The 27814-nt window shown below is 42.2% G+C and overlaps 1 protein-coding gene across 17 annotated transcripts in view; it reads left to right on the top strand.

Annotated features, from left to right (window-relative positions):
- Positions 1–27814, top strand: part of mical3a (microtubule associated monooxygenase, calponin and LIM domain containing 3a) — a 307065-nt gene that overhangs the window by 117119 nt on the left and 162132 nt on the right. For all 17 annotated transcript variants that reach the window (XM_060923703.1, XM_060923715.1, XM_060923719.1 and 14 more), the window contains one exon: positions 24662–25027. In XM_060923703.1, coding sequence (XP_060779686.1) covers positions 24752–25027 — 276 coding nt within the window. In that variant the 5' untranslated portion in view covers positions 24662–24751. The remainder of the gene's footprint in view (positions 1–24661; positions 25028–27814) is intronic.

Below are 27814 nucleotides of genomic sequence, written 5' to 3'. Positions count from 1 at the left end.
GGAGTATTCACATCAAAGATTTAGTTTTATCTGTATTATTTCTTTCATCATTTTATTTCAAATTAAAACCAACATTACCATTCAAAACTGTATAGTTTATTGACTGAGTATATTTAGTGGGGTACCCCCACAGTACCCAGTTTCTGAGACAGACCCATATGGAAACCTCTTCAGTGTTCATGATCCTGATACACTTCTGCTGCTGTGGCTCATCTCACCCTGCAGATCTGCCTGAGTCACGTCTGCTTGGAGTGTCTGTACTTTTATGCTGTTGTGGATGATCCCACATGGACAACATGAAGATATAAGGCCAATTTATACTTCTGCATTGAATCTATGCCGTAGGGCAGGGGTTCTCAACCTTTTCTACTTTAAGGCCCACCTATTCATACTTGTACAAGTCGAGGCCCATTGAAAAAAGATCCCCAATTATTTTGGCTCATCTATTTTATTAGAATCTAATAATCTATTGTAAACTGTATTAATGAGATGCAACATCACTCCCTGTTACAGATGGGAGTCCAGGAATTAAATAAATTCAATAAAAACAAACTGTTTTTTAATTGTAGGTATTGTATTTAAAACTGTATGGATGTGCCAGAAGCCAAACCATGCATGCAGGGCATTCTCAGTCAAAAGGGATTAATGATCCAAAAGTGGAGTCTGGTGCATTAACACAAGAACTTATTGCTGTATTTGTGTACAGAAAACAAGCAAGTTATTAAAACCAAAAAGTGGATATAGAAACCACTCAATGGGATTAGATCCTTACATGCTAACAAAAGGGATTTTTCCTGTGAGTTGGAAAATGATCCATCCATAGAGTTCCCAGACATCTCAAACTACCTGGTGCTGCAGAGATCGTTCTACATGGACAAACAGATGAAAACCTGGAAGAGCATAGAGGCGTACAATTTTTTTTATATGTGGCTGGGTTAAAGATCTGGGGATCAGGACACTACAGGATAAATCTCATCTCATCATCTCTAGCTGCTTTATCCTGTTCTACAGGGTCGCAGGCGAGCTGGAGCCTATCCCAGCTGACTACGGGCGAAAGGCGGGGTACACCCTGGACAAGTCGCCAGGTCATCACAGGGCTGACACATAGACACAGACAACCATTCACACTCACATTCACACCTACGGTCAATTTAGAGTCACCAGTTAACCTAACCTGCATGTCTTTGGACTGTGGGGGAAACCGGAGCACCCGGAGGAAACCCACGCAGACACAGGGAGAACATGCAAACTCCGCACAGAAAGGCCCTCGCCGGCCACGGGGCTCGAACCCGGACCTTCTTGCTGTGAGGCGACAGCGCTAACCACTATACCACCGTGCCGCCCACAGGATAAATCCTGTATTGTTTATGCCTGGGTAATTAGGGCTTTTTGGGCTTTTTGTACGCGTCTTTGCGATTGTAGCGTCCTAGCAACTATTCTCAATCCTCCCTGCTCCAGCTAAATCATTCACACAGGTCCACAGAAACCCCTTTAAAAGACCTGGGTGTTACATGTATTATATACATGCAAGTTTACAATATTGTGACCACAATCAAACAGTAAACAAAAACGCACGAGGACTTGAGCGTCTCCTGAACTTCAAAACATCACGAAATAATGGAAAATGGTGTGAAGTGATTTTTGCAAATCAAAACAAACTAAAGCGGAGGAATTTACAAACCTTTCACGAAGTGATCACTGCAAACTCGAGTGTTCTTCGACTCCGCTCCCTTCCATCACAGCGAAAGGTTCAAGAGCTACCTTTCTTGTCTTTTAGTGAAATCCTTTGCCCTTTCACATTATCACTTTGCTGGGAACCCGGAAGAAATTCAGTTTCATGGTTTATTCAATTCGAGCAGCCCAAAACAAAGCAAACGTAGGGCATTTTAACAACTAGCCATGCACCCTAGCAATATAACACTTTGTGAACAGTGAAAGTTTAGCTGACCACTGCTTCATGTCTTGCATCTCTAATGAGGCAGATATGACGTTGGATGCAACCCAGCAATTGTACCCGACTAAAAATTAGCTTCAGCTTTTTTTTTTTGGCGGGGGGTGTTGAGAAACACGGCTGTAGCAGAGCTCGACATTAAGGACTGCCCGATTGCCCGGGGCAAGTGGGATATGTCCCTGACATGCCCGACGGGGTAAGTTGAAATGAGTGTATATTACGAGCTAGCACCACAAAAATTAGATTTTGATCTCTTATTTAAGTTCCTAAAAGCATCCCTCACTACATATCCACCATTTATGTCTTGGCTGTTTTCTTAGTCTCAGTTTCATTTACAGCTTTGCAAGTTATTTTATATACCCTCGCTATTGTAGTATGGTACGCATACTGTTTATAGAACCCTTGCGTATGATGTCACGCATCACGTGATAATTACAGCTGAAAACTCCAGAGAAATTCACGACTGTATTTAAAATGTATTTTACAAAGTCGGAAGTGAGGATGGAAGAGTTTGCTTAAGAATCTTGTTTTATTTTTTTTCTGCTCACATTCGAGTTAGCTCCTTCATGAAAGTGTCTGATTTCTTACAGGTGAAGCCGCTTCCTTATTCGACACTGAGAACCCAGATTGGTGTTAAAGAACTTGGGCATGAAAAACTCAACAAAGGAGTGACATGCGTGATAAATCTAGAAAGAACAGAACAGATTAAGAGCAGAGAGAGCTGGAGCTTTGTTTCTGTTATCAGAGAAACACAGTCCTGTGTGAAATATTTATCTCATCTCATTATCTGTAGCCGCTTTATCCTGTTCTACAGGGTCGCAGGCAAGCTGGAGTCTATCCCAGCTGACTACGGATGAAAGGCGGGGTACACCCTGGACAAGTCGCCAGGTCATCACAGGGCTGACACATAGACACAGACAACCATTCACACTCACATTCACACCTACGCTCAATTTAGAGTCACCAGTTAACCTAACCTGCATGTCTTTGGACTGTGGGGGAAACCGGAGCACCCGGAGGAAACCCACGCGGACACGGGGAGAACATGCAAACTCCACACAGAAAGGCCCTCGCCGGCCCCGGGGCTCGAACCCAGGACCTTCTTGCTGTGAGGCGACAGCGCTAACCACTACACCACCGTGCCGCCCCTTATTTATTTATTTTTAAATCATCATCCACCTCTAGGTTTAAAAAAAAAAAAAACCCTGCACTGCTTCGTGACAGACCAGCTTCACTGATTCAGTTACAGGTTGCCAGGTCTGTATAAAACACCCACAACCTACATACTAAACAATTTTAAACACAAACATTATCCTGTCCGTCATGACGCAGTGGTTTTTTTTTTTTTTTTTTTTTTTTTTAAACCTATGATGATGACAAAAAACCCCCAATATATAAATATTCTCAAACATAGTATGGTTAAAGTCTTGGCACCCCATTTTCTTCAAACAAACTTTGTTATAGATTTCTATCTTATGATTTATACAATATCAAGTAATGAACCTACAGTCTGAGAGAGTTCTACACAAACACACTGAACTTTTACAACAGATGCATGCATGTGAAATGGAAGTAAATCGACTAAGGCAGGAAAAACTATTTTGGATAAAATTATTCTTGTCCGTTAAAAGTAAAAAGTAACCAACAATCAAACTTAATAATAAACTTGATCAATAACTAAAATTCAACTCAATGTGTAATCTTCATTTTATGTTGCAATTCACAACTAATTCTATGGTTTTCATTTAAAAAAAAAAAAAGGGAAAAAATGGTACTCGCAAAATAAGGGGCAAGTGATGATATTGGGGGGCGAGTGGGTTTAAAAGTTAATGTCGAGCCCTGTGTAGGGTATGGCATAGCTGTGTACCCTGTGCCATACCCTACGCTATAGCCTGACTTTCACTTCTGCAGAAATCTCACTAAACGTTGCGGCAATGCAGACCACAACAACTCTAATCGGTTGGTCTGCTTGGTAGCTTTGCATTTCTGGCTGCTCTTTCTTCACTAAAATCTGCTATCACAATACTGTGTTTAATATAAATATACAACCCTGATTCCAAAAAAGTTGGGACAAAGTACAAATTGTAAATAAAAGTGGAATGCAATGATGTGGAAGTTTCAAAATTCCATATTTAATTCAGAATAGAACATAGATGACATATCAAATGTTTAAACTGAGAAAATGTATCATTTAAAGAGAGAAATTAGGTAATTTTAAATTTCATGACAACAACACATCTCAAAGTTGGGACAAGGCCATGTTTCCCACTGTGAGACATCCCCTTTTCTCTTTACAACAGTCTGTAAACGTCTGGGGACTGAGGAGACAAGTTGCTCAAGTTTAGGGATAGGAATGTTAACCCATTCTTGTCTAATGGAGGATTCTAGTTGCTCAACTGTCTTAGGTCTTTTTTGTCGTATCTTCCGTTTTATGATGCGCCAAATGTTTTCTATGGGTGAAAGATCTGGACTGCAGGCTGGCCAGTTCAGTACCCGGACCCTTCTTCTACACAGCCATGATGCTGTAATTGATGCAGTATGTGGTTTGGCATCGTCTCATCTCATCTCATCTCATCTCATTATCTCTAGCCGCTTTATCCTGTTCTACAGGGTCGCAGGCAAGCTGGAGCCTATCCCAGCTGACTACGGATGAAAGGCGGGGTACACCCTGGACAAGTCGCCAGGTCATCACAGGGCTGACACATAGACACAGACAACCATTCACACTCACATTCACACCTACGGTCAATTTAGAGTCACCAGTTAACCTAACCTGCATGTCTTTGGACTGTGGGGGAAACCGGAGCACCTGGAGGAAACCCACGCGGACACGGGGAGAACATGCAAACTCCGCACAGAAAGGCCCTTGCCGGCCACGGGGCTCGAACCCAGGACCTTCTTGCTGTGAGGCGACAGTGCTAACCACTACACCACCGTGCCGCCCGGTTTGGCATTGTCATGTTGGAAAATGCAAGGTCTTCCCTGAAAGAGACGTCGTCTGGATGGGAGCATATGTTGCTCTAGAACCTGGATATACCTTTCAGCATTGATGGTGTCTTTCCAGATGTGTAAGCTGCCCATGCCACACGCACTAATGCAACCCCATACCATCAGAGATGCAGGCTTCTGAACTGAGCGCTGATAACAACTTGGGTCATCCTTCTCCTCTTTAGTCCGAATGACACGGCGTCCCTGATTTCCATAAAGAACTTCAAATTTTGATTCGTCTGACCACAGAACAGTTTTCCACTTTGCCACAGTCAATTTTAAATGAGCCTTGGCCCAGAGAAGACGTCTGCGCTTCTGGATCATGTTTAGATAGGGCTTCTTCTTTGAACTATAGAGTTTTAGCTGGCAACGGCGGATGGCACGGTGAATTGTATTCACAGATAATGTTCTCTGGAAATATTCCTGAGCCCATTTTGTGATTTCCAATACAGAAGCATGCCTGTATGTGATGCAGTGCCGTCTAAGGGCCCGAAGATCACGGGCACCCAGTATGGTTTTCCGGCCTTGACCCTTACGCACAGAGATTCTTCCAGATTCTCTGAATCTTTTGATGATATTATGCACTGTAGATGATGATGATATGTTCAAACTCTTTGCAATTTTACACTGTCGAACTCCTTTCTGATATTGCTCCACTATTTGTCGGCGCAGAATTAGGGGGATTGGTGATCCTCTTCCCATCTTTACTTCTGAGAGCCGCTGCCACTCCAAGATGCTCTTTTTATACCCAGTCATGTTAATGACCTATTGCCAATTGACCTAATGAATTGCAATTTGGTCCTCCAGCTGTTCCTTTTTTGTACCTTTAACTTTTCCAGCCTCTTATTGCCCCTGTCCCAACTTTTTTGAGATGTGTTGCTGTCATGAAATTTCAAATGAGCCAATATTTGGCATGAAATTTCAAAATGTCTCACTTTCGACATTTGATATGTTGTCTATGTTCTACTGTGAATACAATATCAGTTTTTGAGATTTGTAAATTATTGCATTCCGTTTTTATTTACAATTTGTACTTTGTCCCAACTTTTTTGGAATCGGGGTTGTATAAAGTGTGGGACTCTATAGTGATGAATCGTTATAACAGCCAGTTAAATCCTGTATTCAGTCCTGTGGATTTAAACACTATGGCATTAATTTTGTGCCTCATTCCTGAGAGCTCAGTGGGACTTTCGTTTGTCCCGCTTGTACTGCTGAATACAGTAGAGTTAAAACACTTCTGAAATGCTTTCAGTCCGAATTCACTTGGTCTGTAATTAATCACGCAAGGTTTCTTTTTCCTTCAGTAAATTTTTCTCAAAACCAACATTTTGTCTGTGGTATTTTCTATTTATTATTCCTGCAGTGAAACACGGAAACTCTCTCATTCCTCTCTACTGCTTTTACACAGGGAAGTGAAGTCTGGCGTGTTTTCATGTGAAGACGTGCACCTTACATGGAAGTATAAATACTGTGTGAACATTGACGCTGCACGTACAGTGTAGAGTCTACATACAAGTATAAATTGGCCTTTATGTTTCTGAAATACAGTTTCTGCTGTAGTCTTCCCCTTGCTTCAGTGGATATCCTTATCTGGATACTTGTACTGCTTCTGCAGTCACAAAGTTGATCATCCCAGGACTCTCACCCTGAACATCCTTTCAACACATTTAGTTCTGTTTGACTTTGTGTATGTGAAGTTTAATGATTTATAAACCCACTGTCCAGTGAATAGGATTTGAATCGGGTTCCTCATGACGTCTCGGAGTATTTGCTCATCACGGTTACTTCTGGTTTGATCTGAGTCTGCTCTGGGTATGTGTGTGTGCTCATTGCTCACGCGTGTGTGCATGTGTGTGTTCACTGCTTCAGATGGGTTAAATGCAGAGAGGAAATTTCACAAGTGTGTGATGAATAAAGTTGTGCTTTTTCTTTTCTTTCTTTCCTTACTTACCTTCCTTCCTTCCCTTCCCTCCCTTCCTTTACTTCTTTCCCTCCTGTCCTCCCTTCCTTTACTTTCTTCCCTCCTGTCCTTCCTTACTTCCTTCCCTCCTTACTTCCTTCTTTCCCTCCTGTCCTCCCTCCCTTCACTTCTTTCCCTCCTGTCCTTACTTACTTACTCCCTCCCTTCCTTTACTTCTTTCCCTCCTGTCCTTACTTACTCCCTCCCTTCCTTTACTTCTTTCCCTCCTGTCCTTACTTACTCCCTCCTGTCCTTCCTTCCTTCCTTCCTTCCTCCCTCCCTTCCTTTACTTATTTCCCTCCTGTCCTTACTTACTTACTCCCTCCCTTCCTTTACTTCCTTCCTTCCTTCCTTACTCCCTCCCTTCCTTTACTTCTTTCCCTCCTGTTCTTCCTTACTTACTCCCTCCCTTCCTTTACTTCCTTCCCTCCTGTCCTTCCTTCCTTACTCCTTCCCTTCCTTTACTTCTTTCCCTCCTGTTCTTCCTTACTTACTCCCTCCCTTCACTTCCTTTCCTCCTGTCCTTCCTTCCTTACTTCCCTCCTGTCCCTTCCTTACTTACTCCCTCCCTTCCTTTACTTCCTTCCCTCCTGTTCTTCCTTACTTACTCCCTCCCTTCACTTCCTTTCCTCCTGTCCTTCCTTCCTTACTTCCCTCCTGTCCCTTCCTTACTTACTCCCTCCCGTCCCTTCCTTACTTACTCCCTCCCGTCCCTTCCTTTACTTCTTTCCCTCCTGTCCCTTCCTTACTTACTCCCTCCCTTCCTTTACTTCTTTCCCTCCTGTTCTTCCTTACTTACTCCCTCCCTTCCTTTACTTCCTTCCCTCCTGTCCTTCCTTCCTTACTCCCTCCCTTCCTTTACTTCCTTCCCTCCTGTCCTTCCTTCCTTACTCCCTCCCTTCCTTTACTTCCTTCCCTCCTGTCCTTCCTTCCTTACTCCCTCCCTTCCTTTACTTCTTTCCCTCCTGTTCTTCCTTACTTACTCTCTCCCTTCACTTCCTTTCCTCCTGTCCTTCCTTCCTTACTTACTCTCTCCCTTCCTTTACTTCTTTCCCTCCTGTTCTTCCTTACTTACTCCCTCCCTTCCTTTACTTCCTTCCCTCCTGTTCTTCCTTACTTACTCCCTCCCTTCACTTCCTTCCCTCCCTTCACTTCCTTCCCTCCCGTCCCTTCCTTCCCTCCCGTCCCTTCCTTCCCTCCCGTCCCTTCCTTACTTACTCCCTCCCGTCCCTTCCTTTACTTCTTTCCCTCCTGTCCCTTCCTTACTTACTCCCTCCCTTCCTTTACTTCTTTCCCTCCTGTTCTTCCTTACTTACTCCCTCCCTTCCTTTACTTCCTTCCCTCCTGTCCTTCCTTCCTTACTCCCTCCCTTTACTTCTTTCCCTCCTGTTCTTCCTTACTTACTCCCTCCCTTCACTTCCCTCCTGTCCCTTCCTTACTTACTCCCTCCCGTCCCTTCCTTACTTACTCCCTCCCGTCCCTTCCTTACTTACTCCCTCCCTTCCTTTACTTCTTCTTTTCCTCCTGTTCTTCCTTACTTACTGCCTCCCTTCCTTTACTTCTTTCCCTCCTGTCCTTCCTTACTTACTTCCCTCCTGTCCCTTCCCTCCTTACTTCCCTCCTGTCCCTTCCCTCCTTCCTCCCTTCCTTTACTTCCTTCCTTTCCTCCTGTCCTTCCTTACTTACTCCCTCCCTTCCTTCCTTCCCTCCCTCCTGTCCTTCCTTACTTACTCCCTCCCTTCCTTAACTTCTTTCCCTCCTGTTCGTCCTTACTTACTCTCGCCCTTCACTTCTTTCCCTCCTGTTCTTCCTTACTTACTCCCTCCCTTCCTTTACTTCTTTCCCTCCTGTCCCTTCCCTCCTTACTTCCTTACTTACTCCCTCCCTTCCTTTCCTCCTGTCCTTCCTTACTTACTCCCTCCCTTCCTTTACTTCCTTCCCTCCCTCCTGTCCTTCCTTACTTACTCCCTCCCTTCCTTAACTTCTTTCCCTCCTGTTCTTCCTTACTTACTCTCTCCCTTCACTTCTTTCCCTCCTGTTCTTCCTTACTTACTTCCCTCCCTTCCTTAATGACTTCCTTCCCTTCCTTTCTTCCCTTCCTAAGCAAGGAAGCAAGTTTTCTTCCAGGATAACCTTATACATGGCTTGATTTTTGTCCTTCACAAACACAAATCTGCCCCATTCCAGCCTTGCTGAAGCACTCCCAGATCACTGATCCTCCACCAAGTTTCACAATGGGTGTGAGACACTGTGGCTTGTAGGCCTTGCCAGGTCTTTGTCTAACCATTAGACAACCAGGTGATGGGAAAAGCTGAAAATTGGACTCCTCAGAGAAGATGACCTTACTCCAGTCCTCTACAGCCTTATGGCCTTTAGCAAACCTCAGCCTGGCTCTTCTTTGCTTCGCGTTGATGATGGGCTGTTTTCTAGCTTTGCATGACTTCAGTCCTGCCCAGAGGAGCCTGTTTCGAACAATCCTTGCCGTGCACTTAACCCCAGCTGCCATTTGCCATTCTTTTTGTAAGTCACTTGATGTCATCCTACAGTTGTTGAGTGACATTCGAAGGAGTTGAAAACTATCCCGGTCAGTGGAGAGTTGTTTTCACCATCTGTAACTTTTTTGTTGTCCCCAGTGTCTGCTGCTTGACCTTGTTCTTATGAACTGCCGTCTTTGAAATTTTGAGGAAGGAAGCAACCTGATGCTCATTGTATCCCTCTGCCAGTAAAGCTAGAATTGAACCCTTCTTTTTCTCACTTAAAACTTTTTTTTTTTCTTTTTAACTCTTTTGACATGATGATAAATGGAAATTTTTGTATTCCAATTAAATTTAAAGTACCGCTAGCATGGTTTTTGCCGTCCAAACTGGTTCTATTGCAAGAGGATAGTGACGACCACAGCAGTGGTTTTTATACTTTTCCTCGTTAAATAAGATTTGGTTCAGGTGATCAACTAATCAGTAGCTCGTTAAGTAAATCGAGGTGTGTTTGTGTTGGAATTCCAGCACAGACACTGGAATTAAATGGCTGCCATACATAGAGATGCTGATTTAAAAATAAAATAATAATTGAAGGGTTTTTCTTTTTTCTCCAGAGCTGTATGTATAGTGGGGTTGATGAGTCTGAGACCATGAGTGAAAATTATTTTATTCTGCATCTGTTTAACTTAATACATCATTTTTCTTCGCAAATCAAATCAGTAGTAACTTGCTTGAAAAGTCCTTTTGAACACTAAGGAAATTTTTGCATTTGGAGGCAAATTAATGATATTTGTGCAGCATCGTAGCCATAATGGTAACTTTTCAACAGGCTCTCTTCATATCAATTAAAGTTTTTCTTTTAACAATTTATTTTAGCAATTGTTACAAAGCAGCTTTACGGAAATCCAGACTTCAATTTAGATTTATCCCGAATGAGCAAGCCAGAGGCAATGGTGGCAAGAAAAACATTTCATGAAACTACGTGAGGAGGAAGCCTTGAAGGGAACCAGACTCGCAAGGAAACTGTCCTCTTTTGGGTGACCTCATAGTGTGATTGAGTCATTACTCTTCCCTGACTGTATAAAGGAGAGAATTTTCAGTATGAGCATCAGTGTCATTTTTGGTTTTAAGTTTTAACTTTACATTTATCATCACTAATGCCCCTTTTCCACCAAAGCAGTTCCAGGGCTGGTTCGGGGCCAGTGCTTAGTTTGGAACCGGGTTTTCTGTTTCCACTGACAAAGAACTGGCTCTGGGGCCAGAAAAACCGGTTCCAGGCTAGCACCAACTCTCTGCTGGGCCAGAGGAAAGAACTGCTTATGTCAGCGGGGGGCAGAGTTGTTAAGACCAACAACAATAACAAGACTGCGAAAGATCGCCATTTTTAAGCAACGAGAAGCAGCAGCTGTACGAACGCGAAGTCATCCATTATTATTATTGTTGTTGTTGTTGCTGCTGCTGCTGCTTCTTCCGCGTTGTTTTTGCTTCGATATTCGCGCCAAGGTTTAAGCAAACGTAGCGACGTAACTGACGTATACAGCGACGTAATAACGTGGCACCGTGAGCTATGGAAAAGCAAACTGGTTCTCAGCTGGCTCGCAAGTTGAACGAGTTGTGAACCAGCACTGGCCCCGAACCAGCCCTGGAACTGATTTGGTGGAAAAGGGGTATAAGTGGAGTTTATCCACTGTATACCGGTAATCAGTCAGACTTGAATGTAAATGGTTATCATCAAGTGACATCTACAGCCATCTGTAGGGTCTCTGAATGGCACCATCCACAACAATTTCATGGCAATTTTAGGATAGTCATGCGGGACCATCTTCAGCAACAGTAAATGATTTCTCAGGTGAAAGCAGAAATGGAGAATCAGGATCATTTCATTTACCATTTTTGAGTTGGTGTTCTCGATCACTGTAACTAGTTGTGTGTATTGTAAGGGTGGATGAGACAAATTTCATATGAAAATTTAACATTTAATGTATGTTTCATTTGACATTTAACATTTATAATTGATCATACGATCAATATTATCCTATCACATTACCCAGCCCTGTTGTATTGTTACTCAAATATCTTGTGCCGCATAAGATATATAACTTTTATTTATTTAAATTCTAATATAGGCGGCATGGTGGTGTAGTGGTTAGCACTGTCGCCTCACAGCAAAAAGCTTCCGGGTTCGAGCCCAGCGGCCGATGAGGGCCTTTCTGTGTGGAGTTTGCATGTTCTCCCCGTGTCCGCGTGGGTTTCCTCCAGGTGCTCTGGTTTCCCCCACAGTCCAAAGACATGCAGGTTAGGCTAATTGGTGGCTCTAAATTTATAGATGAAAGTCTTCCGGATTTATCCGGATATTTGACAAAACTCTTGAAAATCTCCGGTTTCCCGAATGGAGAAATTTATTTTTCGGATTTTTCGCGTTCCTAGACGCGGCGAAATACTTTGCATCGTCCTTGCCTGGGCGCAGTCCTTAAATAGCCCAAATATAGTTCATTGATTAAAGACAGGTGTTCTTTGTTAACGGCGCGCTTGCCGGAGCTCGTTAGGCAGGCGCGCCTTCAGGTGCACTAGCTAAGGCGCGCAGGACTGACACCGTTCTGCACAAGCGCAACACAATCGCACTAGAAAGCATGTTCAAGCTGCCAGTGTAGCTGCAGTCTCTTTAGTTGCGAATTATAAGTATTTTCTCTTGTGTTAATAATTCGCCATGTCAAAACAAGCAAAACTTTCCTCCTCCTTTCGATGTAAAGAGAGGTAAGCAATTTATTATATAATTTTCCCATCAAAGTTGCATTTTGTGGCTTCGAAGCTAAGTTTTAGTGCCGTTTCTAGAACACAACATCAAGAAAACGTGGAAGAAACAGCAATAATGGAAGAGCCGGTTTCTAAGCTGCCTAAAACTAGCAATGGTAATTATTTTTTGTTCCATAATGCACTCAGGCTGCCAGTCAGTGTGACCACACACACACACACACACACACACACACACACACACCCCTGAAAAATCCTAGCTACGCCCCTGATTTACATGAGAAATTTGGTCTTCATTGGTGTGTTTAAATTTACAGACAGTACGAACTAATGTAAACAATTGGCTTCAACTCGCATAAATCTGAATTGGAAATGTTTCGTTCACTTTCGCTTCTGCAAACGCACAACTCTGCTAAAAGATTGATAAACGAGGCTCAGTGTCCCCAACATTGAAACCTGAAAGCTTTAGAAACTCTAACAGACCTTTACTTTTTTAACAGCACTGTTTTGAGATTTTGCTGAGTTTACCTTCAACTGTCTGATATTTTTTCAAAGTAATGAACTGTGTAGCAGGAAAATCACCGCGTTTTCTCAATGCACTCCTGAAAATTACTCATTAACTAGGGGAATTAAATTTGATATTTTTGACATGTTTATCATTCATTAATGTACATGAAAGAAAAAGGCTTAAAAGTTATAACTTGTTTTAGTGAAAATAAGTACTAAAATGTACTAGAATGCAGGGTTTTGTGTGTTTTGTTATTAAAGGGGTACAAAATATAATATACAGTTGCTGATGTGACAAAGTAACGTATTCTATCAAATTTATGTACTAGAAAACAACGAAATATCTTGGTAATTGTAAATATAATACTTTATACGCTAAACCGCACAAGAGTCGCCATTTTTAAAAGACCGTGACGTCAGCCCTACCCACTGCACTAGGAGAGAAGCGTGTAATCATGGCGTCGGGCGCATCAAGTGAAAGCGACAGCTCTGTCGAATCATACGAAGAGATCCTGCAAGACACACTGCAAGCAGGCTATGGCTTAGAAGGGTACCAGTTTGAACCTAGGAGAGGTACTCTCGACTCCGGTGATGAAATAAGAGAAGAAAGCTCGGATGACAGCGAGGATGAGACTGATGCTGACCATGGGCATGGCGAGCATGGGGCAGAGCGTCTGCGTGCAGGTGACACGGCGTGGTGCTCGTGCGGAAAATGTAACGTGGAGTTGCTCACGAGTCCAGCAGAATTTATTTGCTGCAATGAGATAGGCGCCACCCGTGGACTTGCGAAATCGTTGCAAGAGGCAGAAACCGGTATTTCACACGTGCTATTCCCAACCTCAATGAGCCAACACAACTGGGCACATACATACGTCATGAGTGTTACGCAGAGAAAATGAACGTGCATTCTGATTGGATAAAATTAATATCATGGCGGGCTGTTCAAACTGCAGAAATAGTTTGCTCGAGCTACTTTCAAAACACTATAACTTTCCAACCTTAGAACAAAAAACTTTTGTAAGTCTTGAATAAGGTTCGTTAATGGGCAATTCCATGTAAATGTCAACCTCACCATGCAAAAATAAAGCAACATGTAATACATCAAAACCACTCCCAGAGATATCACCTAGGCCTGTATTTTACAGATGTGAATAAGTTGAACCAATTTGTAACCAACCTAATATGTCACTGTCAGTCTTTCTTTCTTATAATGTAAACCCCAAGCTAAAATCAACTTTGATCATGTACAATTCTATATTATTGCCACAAGCCACAGAAATGTATGCTAAAATCCACAAAACAGCAAAACAATAGCCATCCTAAATATTATTTAAGAACTTTGATAGTTTTAGCTGATATTTAGAGAGTTTTTCAAAGGGTTATGGTGGTTAAATTGCTGATTTTTTAAACATATGCCATGTCTATTTCAGACGCGTCACATCCATAACGGAATTATGTCACATCCATAACGCTGATTTTTTCTTCCTAGATTCTGCTTGAAATAGAAAATATTTTAAACAAAGGCTTTTTTTTATTTTCAGCTAAGACTCCTTTATTAAATGCATGCCTGCATTTGGATATTTTGTTTGCAATTTCACAGAGTTTGATGAATATGTGTAGTCACCCTGGAAATGGGGTATTTTTTCCGTCACATCCATAACGCATGTCTTTTTTGGCATTTTCTAGAGTTCTAAATGTACTATGGGAATTCTTTTTTTCCTATGACTTCTCCAATATGAGAGGTCTTAAAAATATACAACAAATTTTAAAATACTGGAAAGGAATAAAAATTAACTAGGTCAGTTGTTGCCATTTTGAGTCCAAATGTCACATCCATAACGCTGGAATTGCTCTAATGTGTGTTTTATTGTTATATTTACTCTATATATTGCCCTCTGTTCCCCTTTAAACATAACAACCCCCATCTTAGTTTGACTTTCAAAAGTTCAGGATTTTTTTCTTTGCTCCACTTTCATCTCTATAAATTGAGCGTAGGTGTGAATGTGAGTGTGAATGGTTGTGTATCAGCCCTGTGATGACCTGGTGACTTGTCCAGGGTGTACCCTGCCTCTCGCCCGTAGTCAGCTGGGATAGGCTCCAGCTTGCACATGACCCTGCACAGGATAAACGGTTACAGATAATGGATGGATGGATTCTAATATAGTCTTGGCCAATTCCCGTCCACCCGTCAGGTCTCCCCGGTCATACGACAGCTACCACTTGCACCTATTTTGGTCTTTTTAAGCCACATGGCAGGAACAAAATCTTAGGTGGAGGCTTCAAGCTGATGCTGCACTTCCAGAGAACAGAGGTCAGGTAGTGGAACGAGTGTATTTGTACAGCCGAGCAGAGTTGGCACTTACTCAGGCCGTCTCTCTCTCTCTCTCTCTCTCTCCAACCCTAAATATGCTTAGTCTTTTTCATCCTGCTCTGTGCCACTTTTTCCATGGGGTGGAGATTTCCTTGGAAGAAACCACACCTGTGTGTGTGTGCGCGTGTGTGTGTGTGTACGTAAATTTGTATCTTGGAGGTTGTTAAGAGGTTCTATTGTGACTGTCCTTGGCAAATTTTAATATTAACTTTCAGATATTATGTTTTAAAGAGCCTGTAGTGTTTTTTTTTTTTGTTTTGTTTTCCTGCCCACTTGAAGTATTGCTAGTTTTTTGTTCTGTAAATTTTGATGCTTTTTGCCGGCCAAAACCAGTTCATATTCTTAGCTTACTGACTACTTTCTGACTTCATTTCTGATAGTTATACAGATGGATCCTTTTAAAGAGTGGTGATTTTACATTACATTCATTACAGGCATTTAGCAGACGCTCTTATCCAGAGCGACGTACAACATATCCAGAGCAGCCTGGGGAGCAGTTGGGGGCCTGGTGCCCCACTCAAGGGCACCTCAGCCATTCCTGCTGGTCCTGGAAATCAAACCGGTGACCCCCTGGTCCCAAAGCCGCTTCTCCAACCATCAGGCCATGGCTTACTCATGATCTACACATGAACTGAGAGCACAAGCACTGACTTAAACACACATTTTACAATTTTCTTCACACAATTCTGATACACTGTACAAAAGCATTTTCTTCAGTTTTCTTTTCTGAATTTAAAACAAGTGACTATTCAATCTTTTTCATGTAGACATGACCAAGTTGTCTACACAAGGGGTAGAATTGGACACTCTAGACTAACACATGGTTTTCTGTTAACTGGAGGTGAACCTCCACTTTGCGATCTTTGTGGTGATCTCATCAATTAAGCACATTTTGTCTTGCCCTGCTCTTAGAATACAAAGGCAGAAGTTTTTTAAAGAAAGCACAATGCTAGATATTTTTAATAAGGTTTCACCGTTAAAGGTTTTAAACTTTTTGAAGTGCATTGATGTGTACAAACGTATTTGATGTATTTATTTATTTATTTATTTATTTATTTTATTATTGGTTTTAATTTTATGTGATATTTATTACCTGTATTGGCCATGAAATAGCCATAGATGCTTAAATGGCAATAAATGTAAACAAACAAATCTTTTCTGAATTTACTCATACTTTTACTTTCATAACTATGAGTAAATCTAAGGCTACATCCACACGACAATGGCAACGAGATTTTTTTTTTTTTTTAAATATCGCGTCCACATGGGCAACGGATCAGTAAAATATCAGGTCCATATGGCAACGCAACACTTGCTGAAAACGATGCAATACACATGCCACACCTTGACGTGCGCTGTAAGACGGTCCCATCGGCGACACCAGAACGATAGAAGTAGACGCATGCGCATAAACCCCTTCTTCTGTAGCATTAGCCACACAAAGTTTTGATTATCAATCAGTAGCGTAAAACGAAAGACGCGGAAAGAGGAATGAATGGGGGTAGATGGGAGCCGGTATGCCAACATTCTGATATCCTCCAGAATTCTTTAAATCAAATCAAGTTTATTTGTATAGCGCTTTTAACAATAAACATTGTCGCAAAGCAGCTTTACAGAATTTGAACGACTTAAAACATGAGCTAATTTTATCCCTAATCTATCCCCAATGAGCAAGCCTGTGGCGACGGTGGCAAGGAAAAACTCCCTCAGACGACATGAGGAAGAAACCTCGAGAGGAACCAGACTCAAAAGGAAACCCATCCTCATTTGGGCAACAACAGACAGCCTGACTATAATATTAACAGTTTTAACATGTATAACCCTCAACTGTCCTCATGGGGCCGTCCTTCACAGGAGCGGTGCGATAAAACTCCGACCAGACACAGGGCACCAGCAGGTCCGAGGGGCAGAAGAGGCCAGCATCTCAATCCCAGGATCAACATGTAACTCAGAGGGACAGATTGGGGGGGGGGGGGAGAAAGAAAACACTGTGACTTGCTAGCCATGTTTGTTTGGGTTTATACATTTATGGATGGATAAGTTACGGCTGGCTAACAAACATGTCATGGTACATGTTTTTAAGTCATGAATAATAGAATCGAAAATGATTTTAGTTTTCTTTCCCCTTCTCGTTCATTCTTAATTAGCATTAGCAAGAATACATGTTAGCTTGCATGCTAATGGAGAATTTAAACTGTAGGTCTTGTATTAATCATGTTAAAATTGATATTTCTCTGTCAGTATATTCAAGCCCATATAAATGTTGGCTAGCTGGTACATCAAACAATATGTATAGCTAGTTTTGTTTGGGAATGTATGGTTGTGGCTAGCTAAGGGTAGTATCTCACTGGGCTGCGACAGCCCACGACTAGTTGGAGACGCAACAATTGCGATAAAATGTGAAAATTGGCGACAATTTTCACTTGGAATTGCACTGAATTGATATTTGCATATTTTACTGCAATTGTTGTCTCCAACTAGTTGCAGGCTGTCGCAGCCCGGCTTTCCCTCGGCAGGCAGGGAAGTAGAGGAAGCCTCACGGAAACTGACCTTGAGAAGGGTTCGCGACACATTTGCGGCTATTTTGAGAGAAATTTTGTCGCGCGAATTTTTTGAACATGTTCAAAATTTCAGCGACGAAGGAGCGACACTTTGCGACTCATGCGAGGAAATTGAGAAGCCCTGCGAATGTTTCAAGACACTTTTGAAACTCTCTCGCGAATGATGTTCGCAATTTGTCGCAAGCTGTCGCAGCCCAGTGAGATACTGGCTTAAGATATGTTTCTGCTTTTTTTGATAAATATTAAAGCTAATGATTATTTGTTTTTTGAAATTATGACTAAATAAAGTTCAAAGTAATTCTGTTTTCCTAAGAACAGTTTTCGATTTTACTATTTTAACTCCTCCATGAAATTAACCAGCACTAGAAATAGTAAGTACACTCTTAGACAAATTGTGAAATTCGTTCACATTGGTGGGTGGATTTTGGGACAGCATTTGTTGTGTTAATTGGGGCACATTAATGGTGTTAATTATTTTAACACAGTGACTGTGCCAGGAAGTTTAACACAAAGATGTGTAAATGTGTGTAATATTAACACGTTATGTTCTGGTAAAGCAGATCAGTCCACACACATTGTGTTTAACCCTGGTTAAGAACTTCACAGGATCTTTAAGGATCCCTGAAGATGTGTCAAAGACCTGACAAAGATCATTAAAGGATCTTAGAAAAATCTTCAAAGATCTTCATATGCAAAATAACTTGTAAAGATCCTCAAGGATTTGACAAAGATATTTTAAGGATCATACAAAGATCCTCATAATGAGCCCTGCAAATATTTTTGCAAGGATTCTTTGAGACAGGGGTCACCAAACTTTTTTTTCTCTGGGGGCCACATTGTCGTTCCTGACTGTGATGGGGGGCCGGGGTCGGGTCAGCTATATAACATAGAATTGTATGACCCAGAATATGACCACCAGCAGGCCTCATTGTGTAGTAGAGATTACTAGCCTGGCACAGCCATCCCCACTACTATATCCCCACACTGCTATACCCACACTGCTATATCCCCACTACTATATTCACACTTGATTCCTGGCACATATTTGTTTATCTTTACTAGTGGTTTGCAAAAGTAGTAATCGAGTCTTCACACTTTGTTTTAATTTGAAATACCACAGATATTCCATTTATTTATTTTCTAATGAAAATAACATCAAAGCTGTCAAGGTAAGAAACATCTGCCTAGTTGAGGTGATTGACACTGGCAAAGGTGAGTGAAAAATTATAAATTGTAGGTAGGCCTGTTGATATTATTAATAATTGTGTGCAGCACTTAATAAAGGTCAAATAAATAGGCCTATAAAATAAATACATTTAAAAAAAAACAGTGAAATTATAATAATATGAGCAATAGATCAATAGATCACAGCAGTTGTGCTGTGACCTGCACGTCATTGCTCTCATCCATGGCCAAAGCAAAAAAACTCGAATTCTGACGCTCTCTCATTCAGCTGGTCATACACGTTGTCCCCCAAATCTTCGGTTCACCTGGTCATAGTAGGTGCGGAGAGACTCACCGCGTTGAGCGCATCCTTCTTGTTGGGACACACCTCCTCAGCCACAGCAAGCATGCATACTTTAACAAAGTCCCCATCAGTAAACGGCTTTCCATGGGTAGCTAGTAGGTGAGCTACCTTATAGCTAGCTCGGACAGCAGCCTGGTTGATCTGGGTTTGGCGAAGGAATACATTCTGTTGTGCAGCCAGTCCGCATTTCATCCTCCGAATCCTGTCTTCTCTTGTTTGCCCTCGCAAACTAGCATACTCTTTGTGGCGGGTTTCGTAGTGACGACGCAGATTATATTCTTTGAAAACCGACACACTTTCTTTACATACAAGACAAACTGCACGGTCCTTACACTGAACGAAAAAAATAATCGGTGGTCCACTGTTCTTTAAAAACTCTGCACTCTCTGTCAGCTTTTCACTGACAGCTAGCCATTTTGCTGTCCTGAACACTGACAGTTCTCTGCGCATGCACTGCCTGTCACTGCTTGATCACGAGCACATGACGAAAATTTGGAAAATATGAATAGTTCATTTTATAACTATCAATTTTAATTGATAAAATCAACAAAATACAAGATGCAGACATGTTGTTGTTATTTGCCAAAAAGCAATTTAAAAAAAATAGGCCATGATCACTTTTGGGGATTGCCTCATAGGGCTGGTTCAAGTGGTGGGGGGCAGAGGGGCTGGGGGGCCGGTCAAAGAGGGGTGGCGGGCCGGAGTTGGCCCGCGGGCCGTAGTTTGATGACCCCTGCTTTAAGATCTTTTCAAAAAAAAATTTTTTTTTTTAATGATCCTAATTCAATGGAATTGGCAAGGATGGAAATAGATTGAAACTTGCATAATTATGACTCATTGGGTAAGGATATACTAAGGAATCCTGAATAGCCAACATCTTAAAAGGATCTTTGAAGATTCCTTTCATGATTTTCAAGGTTTCAGAGATCTTGATAGGATCTCTTGGTCAATCAGTTGATGACTTCTCTTGGAAATGTCAGTGTGTATGTTATGATAGCATCAAAAATGAATTGGTTTGTTTGGATTTGAATGTGGTGGGGTTTTTTTTTTTTTAGAACGATTCTTCTAGAGCTTGTCAAGAATATTAAAGCTCATTGAAGAGCTTGGAAAAAAAAACTTTGAAGATCTTGGCAAGAAGTTCAAAGATCTTTGTAGATCCTTGAAGATCTTTTTGAGGATTTTTGTTGAGAACCTCAACAGGATCCTCAAAGGCCCTCACAAAGAACTTTTCAAGGATCTGTAAGGTTTTCACCAGGGAATGTTGTGAACAGCCCTGTGACGACCTGGCGACTTGTCCAGGGTGTACCCCGCCTTTCGCCCGTAGTCAGCTGGGATAGGCTCCAGCTTGCCTGTGACCCTGTAGAACAGGATAAAGCGGCTAGAGATAATGAGATGAGATGTGAACAAATACATAGGCTGTGTTCATTTTAAAACTACACATAACTGTGTAAAACGGCTGACACATTGACACAAAATGTGTAAACTAGAGTTCGGAACCTAATTTGTGCAAATTTTCTACACGTTTCTTCGAAGAGTGCAGCCGATTAGCTTGCATGCTGAAAAAAAAAAAGGCTAAACACTAGGTGAGGTAGAGGAGATTAGGTTTTAACATGTTAAAACTGATGCTTTTGTATCCTATATTCAATCGCACATGAATGTTAACTGGCTAATAAAGGTAATGAAAGGCAGAAGCTGACTGGCATAGTGAGGTTTTTGCTAGCTAGCTAATTAATGTATTTTTAAGATGGTTACATCTTTTCTGTACTGGATTTCTGGGATTCTTTTTGATCCGTGTAAAACCAGTGTTCATCGTTAACTGGAAATGGCTGTGGTCGGAGAATCAGTGGTTAAAATGTAACATCTTCAAGGCTGTTTTGAGGTGGAAGGACTGTGGTTTTGCTGTGGTCTGTTTCTGGAGCATGTAGGTACAGTGGAACATCCCACAGTGGAAGATATGCTGAAGCAAGACTGGCTCATGTATGTTTACCTTCCTTCTGCTTTCGAACTGAGATTTTATCCAGGTTCATTCCCTCGACCAAAAAGGCCACAGACATACTATGTAATACTACAGGTGTCGTGTTGATTATTAACACAAGCATGGAGAGATAAAGTATTGTGATGAGCCAGCTGAGATGGTTTGTGATCTATGGTATCATAACTTTTGTTGGAGGAGGTTATGTTCTCACTTCCATTTGTTTGTTTGTCTGTTTCCAAAGTAACTCAAAAGTAGTGAACGGATTTTGATGAAATTTTGAACCATGGGCCAAGGAGCAATTAATTTAGATTTTGATGGAAATCCAAGTATGTGGTTTGGCGGCATTATGCGCTCTGAGTGCCCTTCTAGTTTCTATTTTTTTTTTAAGGAGTTATTGTATTTTAATTAAAAAATTAAAAAAAATTAAAGAGCAATTCCAGCGTTATGGACGTGACACTTGAACTCAAAATGGCAACAAATGACCCAGTGCATGTTTTATTGTCTCCCAGTATTTAAACAGGTGTTGCGTATTTTAAGGCTGTACCATACTGGAGAAGTGATAGAACAAGAACAATTCCCATAGTACATCTAGGGCATGCCAGAAAATGCCAATAAAAGATGCGTTATGGATGTGACAGAAAAAGTATCACTTTTCTTGGGTGACTGTACATTTTTATCAAACTCTGTGAAATCGTAAACCTAATGTCGAAATGGAGATATCCATTTGATAGAGGGGTCCAAGGTGAATATTAAAAAAATCTTTGTTTAAAATATTTTGTATTTCATGCAGAGTTTCGGAAGGAAAAGTCAGCGTTATGGATGTGACGAAATTCCGTTATGGATGTGACGCGTCTGAAATAGACATGGCATATGTTTAGAAAATCAGCAATTTAACCACCATAACCCTTTGAAAAACTCTCTAAATATCAGCTAAAACTATCAAAGTTCTTAAATAATATTTAGGATGGCTATTGTTTTGCTGTTTTGTGGATTTTAGCATACATTTCTGTGGCTTGTGGCAATAATATAGAATTGTACATGATCAAAGTTGATTTTAGCTTGGGTTTTACATTATAAGAAAGAAAGACTGACAGTGACAGGTTGGTTACAAATTGGTTCAACTTATTCACATCTGTAAAATACAGGCCTAGGTGATATCTCTGGGAGTGGTTTTGATGTATTACATGTTGCTTTATTTTTGCATGGTGAGGTTGACATTTACATGGAATTGCCCTAAAGCAGGCGTATGTGCCTCAAACTCTAACCCTTGGAAATTCTACTGGGTCGTCATACTTTGGCCAGTGACTACTTTTCATACGAGGGTATAATTTCAAAAAGTGTGAAAGACATCCCCCAGAATTCTACAGAGAAGGAATTCCCCAATGAAAACCCCGCTTGCAGAAGTGTTTAGGCTTAAATGGAGGATATGTAGAGAAATAGCTTTGTTATTTTCATAAATAAAGATTTCTCATCTCACTATCTCTAGCCGCTTTATCCTGTCCTACAGGGTCGCAGGCAAGCTGGAGCCTATCCCAGCTGACTACGGGCGAAAGGCGGGGTACACCCTGGACAAGTCGCCAGGTCATCACAGGGCTGACACATAGACACAGACAACCATTCACACTCACATTCACACCTACGGTCAATTTAGAGTCACCAGTTAACCTAACCTGCATGTCTTTGGACTGTGGGGGAAACCGGAGCACCCGGAGGAAACCCACGCGGACACGGGGAGAACATGCAAACTCCGCACAGAAAGGCCCTCGCCGGCCACGGGGCTCGAACCCGGACCTTCTTGCTGTGAGGCGACAGCGCTAACCACTACACCACTACACCGTACCGCCCTTTATTTTCATAAATAAAGATTTTTTTTTTTTTTTTTTTCAATTTGTCTTGGAACTTTGTGACTTCCCCTCGTATATTTGTCGTAATGTGGCATCCTCAGCTATGGAGATTCATGATGAATTCATGATGCATGACAGAAGAAGTGTTGCACTTTTTTATTTTATTAAAAAAATTCCATCCAACATGTATGCATGTACTGGTTGAGGAAATTGTGGTATTCTGAACATTTGATGCCATATATTTGGCTCGTAAAAATTCAAGTTCACGTTTCTCGAGATGTTTTCCATAAATTTCCACAACCTAAAAGTTTTCCAAGATGTAATTTTTCTATGTCAAATGTTCTGTTAAATCAATTTAAAATTTTGGATGTGAAACCTGTATACAGAAATATGATTCAGACCAGAACCTTTGGATAATATCGAATTATGAAGGTTTTTTTTTTTTCCCCTCCCCCAAACTTTATGCTGCATCACAGGGCAACTAAACACTCTGAGGTGGTGTTTACATTAGACCGTATCCGTCTCGTTTTCGTCGCGGATGCACTGTCCGTGCACATTAAAACACCGGGAAACGACTCCACAGGCGGAACAACTTGAATCCGCCAGGGCCCACGTGTTCAACCCAGTACGTATCTGATCTGGTGCTGTGTAAACATTGAGGAACGAGGAAACGCAGTGCTGAGCTCTAGCTGACGTCGTCATTGGACAACGTCACTGTGACATCCACCTTCCTGATTCGCTGGTGTTGGTCATGCCACGTTGGTCATGTGCCGTGACTGCTGAAAAACGGTACGGACTTTCACTTCCTGCTATTTGTCCCGAATCACTGCTCGTGCGCTTCATTCGCGCGCTCTGTGAGCTGCGCAGGGCCGGAGTGCGCACCCTCCAGAGGGCACTTGCTGTTCAGGGCGGAGTGATTTGGAGCGCAGGATGCCTGCGGAGCCGAGCGTATCCGTGTATTGGCGTTGCTGTGTGCACGCGAATCGTTTTAAAAACGTTAATCTGATGATCCGCTGATACGGTCTAATGTAAACCCCACCTGAGGAAAGCACTCTGCCTGCTTCCTCATACATGAGCTCTGAGAGAGCTTGGATTGGCTAGTTCCATTCTGTTGGATAAGAGATGGCGTGTTATGCTATCACCTGAAAGCACAGCCAATTTTGCTCTCTTGGACTTCTAGATTATTTCACTGTCTCTCAGTGACGGCATGAATTATTTTCTGTTGAATCCCAGAAATACTACTTATAACTACTACTACTACTACTTGGTCTTCTTCGTTGTTGTTGTTGTGGCTGTATAGCGCAGGACTTGTGAAATTATAAATGCTTTATGTTGCATGCTGTTGAGAAGAAGCGTCTGTACAATCGGCCATGAACGTACACTCATTTGAAGTTCAAAAAAAGGAAAATAAAATTCAGTTACAATGGAAATATCTTCAACTCTGATTTTCCTGTTATTGTTCAGTGGACTTAAATTGGTCTCGGATTTTGATTACACACTTTCTAGTATGCCTCTGTTTAAAGTGAAGGATGTTTTTAATAGATTTCTAAATAAATGAGTAGCAGTTTCTTCATAGCTCTCACTGTGTACATTTTTGTTTCCTGTCCTTTATTAATCAAAATCAAGCATTGGAGCAATTCCTAATTTCTTATGCGGAACTGACCTTAAATTCCTTCATGATGAGTTCCTCCTCTAACAAGTGGCCTTGTAGATTAAAAATAGAACTTTTTTTTCACTTCCTTTTTCAGGATGAAGATGTCTGAGGTGGGGAGTTGAACCAGACTCCTCCTAAGCAGGTCTGGAGAAGTCCCGTCGTCCCCTGTGTGGGGTGAGGGACCATGGGAGATGGAGGTGTCTGTGCAGCGGGAGAGGGGATCAATCGGTCACACGTTCTCTTTGACTGCTTCGTTCAGGCCACCACCTGTAAGGGGACCCTTAAGGCTTTTCAGGAGCTGTGTGACTTCCTTGAGCTCAAGCCTAGTGAGTATCGAGTCTTCTACCACAAGCTGAAGTCCAAGCTCAACTACTGGAAGGCAAAAGCACTCTGGGCCAAGCTAGACAAACGTGCCAGCCATAAGGAGTACAAGAAAGGCAGAGCATGTGCGAACTCTAAGGTATGATATGATCTGAGCTGAATTTCCTAACACCAAGGCATTATTTGCAGTGATATGAATATATTGGTATTACTCTACACTACACTAGCATTTTCTGTGCATTTGTGCGGCACAGAGCCACAGTTCCATCAACTATGGCAAGTGACACAGAGACAGAGTGACATTTGTGTCAATATTTTCTCAGCTCCATGCAGATTAGGTATGATGCAGCAAAATTAATGACACTTGGGACCAGTCCTGTAGTGTGAGGTACAGTTAGGGGCAGTGTTGTAGTCGAGTCACTAAACCTCAAGTCCGAGTCCAGTCTTGAGTCCCCAGTGTTCAAGTCAAAGTCATTTAAAAAAAAAAAAATTCAAGTCGAGTCTGAGAACAAGACTCCAACCGCACCATTTGACGGTGGCTGCTTTAGCGCCATTAAAGTGCGTATCACGGGTAAATTCAGGAGCAAGATCAATGTCTCATCTCATTATCTCTAGCCGCTTTATCCTGTTCTACAGGGTCGCAGGCGAGCTGGAGCCTATCCCAGCTGACTACGGGCGAAAGGCGGGGTACACCCTGGACAAGTCGCCAGGTCATCACAGGGCTGACACATAGACACAGACAACCATTCACACTCACATTCACACCTACGCTCAATTTAGAGTCACCAGTTAACCTAACCTGCATGTCTTTGGACTGTGGGGGAAACCGGAGCACCCGGAGGAAACCCACGCGGACACGGGGAGAACATGCAAACTCCGCACAGAAAGGCCCTCGCCGGCCACGGGGCTCGAACCCGGACCTTCTTGCTGTGAGGCGACAGCACTAACCACTACAACACTGTCCCCCCCCCCCCCCCCCCCCCCCCCCCCACTTATACTTTTCATATAAAAAAAAAAAATGAAATTGGTCCAGAATATGCACTTTAACGTTAGTTTGTTCCTGAACATGTATGAACAGGTGAATGTGCGTTCTCTTTGTCAGGGAGCGTGAAGTATTCTGTCAGAGATGGTTGGGAGACGGATGTAAGTGCAGAAGGTGTGTTTATTAATACAAGTGAAGGCAGGTAAACATTCCAGAACGGCAGGTGAAATCGTGAAACAGGGAATGGGTCAAGCAAGGCGCAAACAGGCTATCGTAGACTCGGCGGAATCAAAGACAAGAAACAGGAAATCGGGGGTCAGGAAACCAAACAAGGAAATAAGGCTCAGTAATGTGTCAGCAATGCAGTTCAATACTTCGCAAAGTAAATGTGTTTTTCACAGTTTTTATATTGGCGTGCTGATCGCACCTTAATCCTGTGCAGGTGCTAGTTGTTTATGGCGCGCGTGCAAGAGTCCACTTGGAGCGCACGCGCTGTCCGGAGCGCACCCGAGAGTCTGTCTGATGCACATGCCAAGGTGCGCAGGTGTGACACTCTTGCACAAAATTAGTACAAAAATGAAAGTAGCTATAAATATCTTATGCCAAATTATTACATTACAAAAAATAAAGAAAAAATCCGAGTCCTCGTCTCCAACTGGCGAGTCCGAATGCAGTTAATACACGAGTCCGAGTAATCAATGCTCAAGTCAAGTCATGAGTCCTTAAAATTAGGATACGAGTCGGACTCGAGTACTACAAGCCTGAATAGGGGTTGCATAGACAAGCTGACTAATAAATTCACTAATCACTGCTGTGACTAGTCGGGCAGTAAGGACACTAAGGAAATGCAGGCAGGTAGTCAAAAAAACTTTTACCCTGTCCACTCTAGGGATTTTGTACCGATACGAAACTACTTTCGTACCGCAACACCTGTCCACACTAGCAACTATACCGGTACTGTAGCGGTATAACTGTATCGGTACGAAACCCACAAATGTATGGGTTTCGTACCGGTACAGTATCGGTACTGTAGCGCTTCGCTGTAGTGTGGACAGATGAAGCGGCTCTGTATCGATACAAATATAATGCGCATGCGCAAAGTCACACACCTCAATCGATGTCTTCGCTGAATAAAATAGTGAAGAACGGAGATTCGTTTGTTTCTTTCTCAACTGCCTCGTGCATTTTATACGATTCGACTGAATAAATGACCACCAGAAATACAGACTGTACATTGACAACAAAAAGCACACACGCGTTGTTTCATCCGCCATATATTCTCAGAAGGAAGTTACTCGGTAACCACGGAAACATTTCGCGCACGCGCATTTCAACTACCGTGAAAGAAAACCGCAAACATTTCTCGCTAGTGTGGACAGATGCACTAAACTGTACCAGTATACTTTGTATCGATACAGTTATACCACTTTCGTACCGGTATAAGTGTGAACACAGCAATAATCTAGACTAGAAAAAGCCAATTCTAGAGTCCAATGTGCAATTTTTTAATTTTATTTTGCTTTAAAGGAACAGTCCACCGTACTTCCATAATGAAATATGCTCTTATCTGAATTGAGACGAGCTGCTCCGTACCTCTCCAAGCTTTGCGCGACCTCCCAGTCAGTCAGACGCAGTCAAACGCGCTGTCACTCCTGTTAGCAATGTAGCTAGGCTCAGCATGGCCAATGGTATTTTTTGGGGCTGTAGTTAGATGCGACCAAACTCTTCCACATTTTTCCTGTTTACATAGGTTTATATGACCAGTGACATGAAACAAGTTCAGTTACACAAATTGAAACGTAGCGATTTTCTATGCTATGGAAAGTCCGCACTATAATGACAGGCGTACTAACACCTTCTGCGTGCTTCGACAGCGCATTGATATCTGAGCTCCGTATCAATGCGCTGCCGAAGCGCGCAGAAGGTGTTAGTACGCCTGTCATT

This window comes from Neoarius graeffei, chromosome 6 (assembly GCF_027579695.1).
Source record: "Neoarius graeffei isolate fNeoGra1 chromosome 6, fNeoGra1.pri, whole genome shotgun sequence".
Taxonomy (NCBI): Eukaryota; Metazoa; Chordata; class Actinopteri; order Siluriformes; family Ariidae; genus Neoarius; species Neoarius graeffei.
Note: the sequence above shows the minus strand (reverse complement) of the source record. Positions and strands in the feature narration are given on the sequence as shown.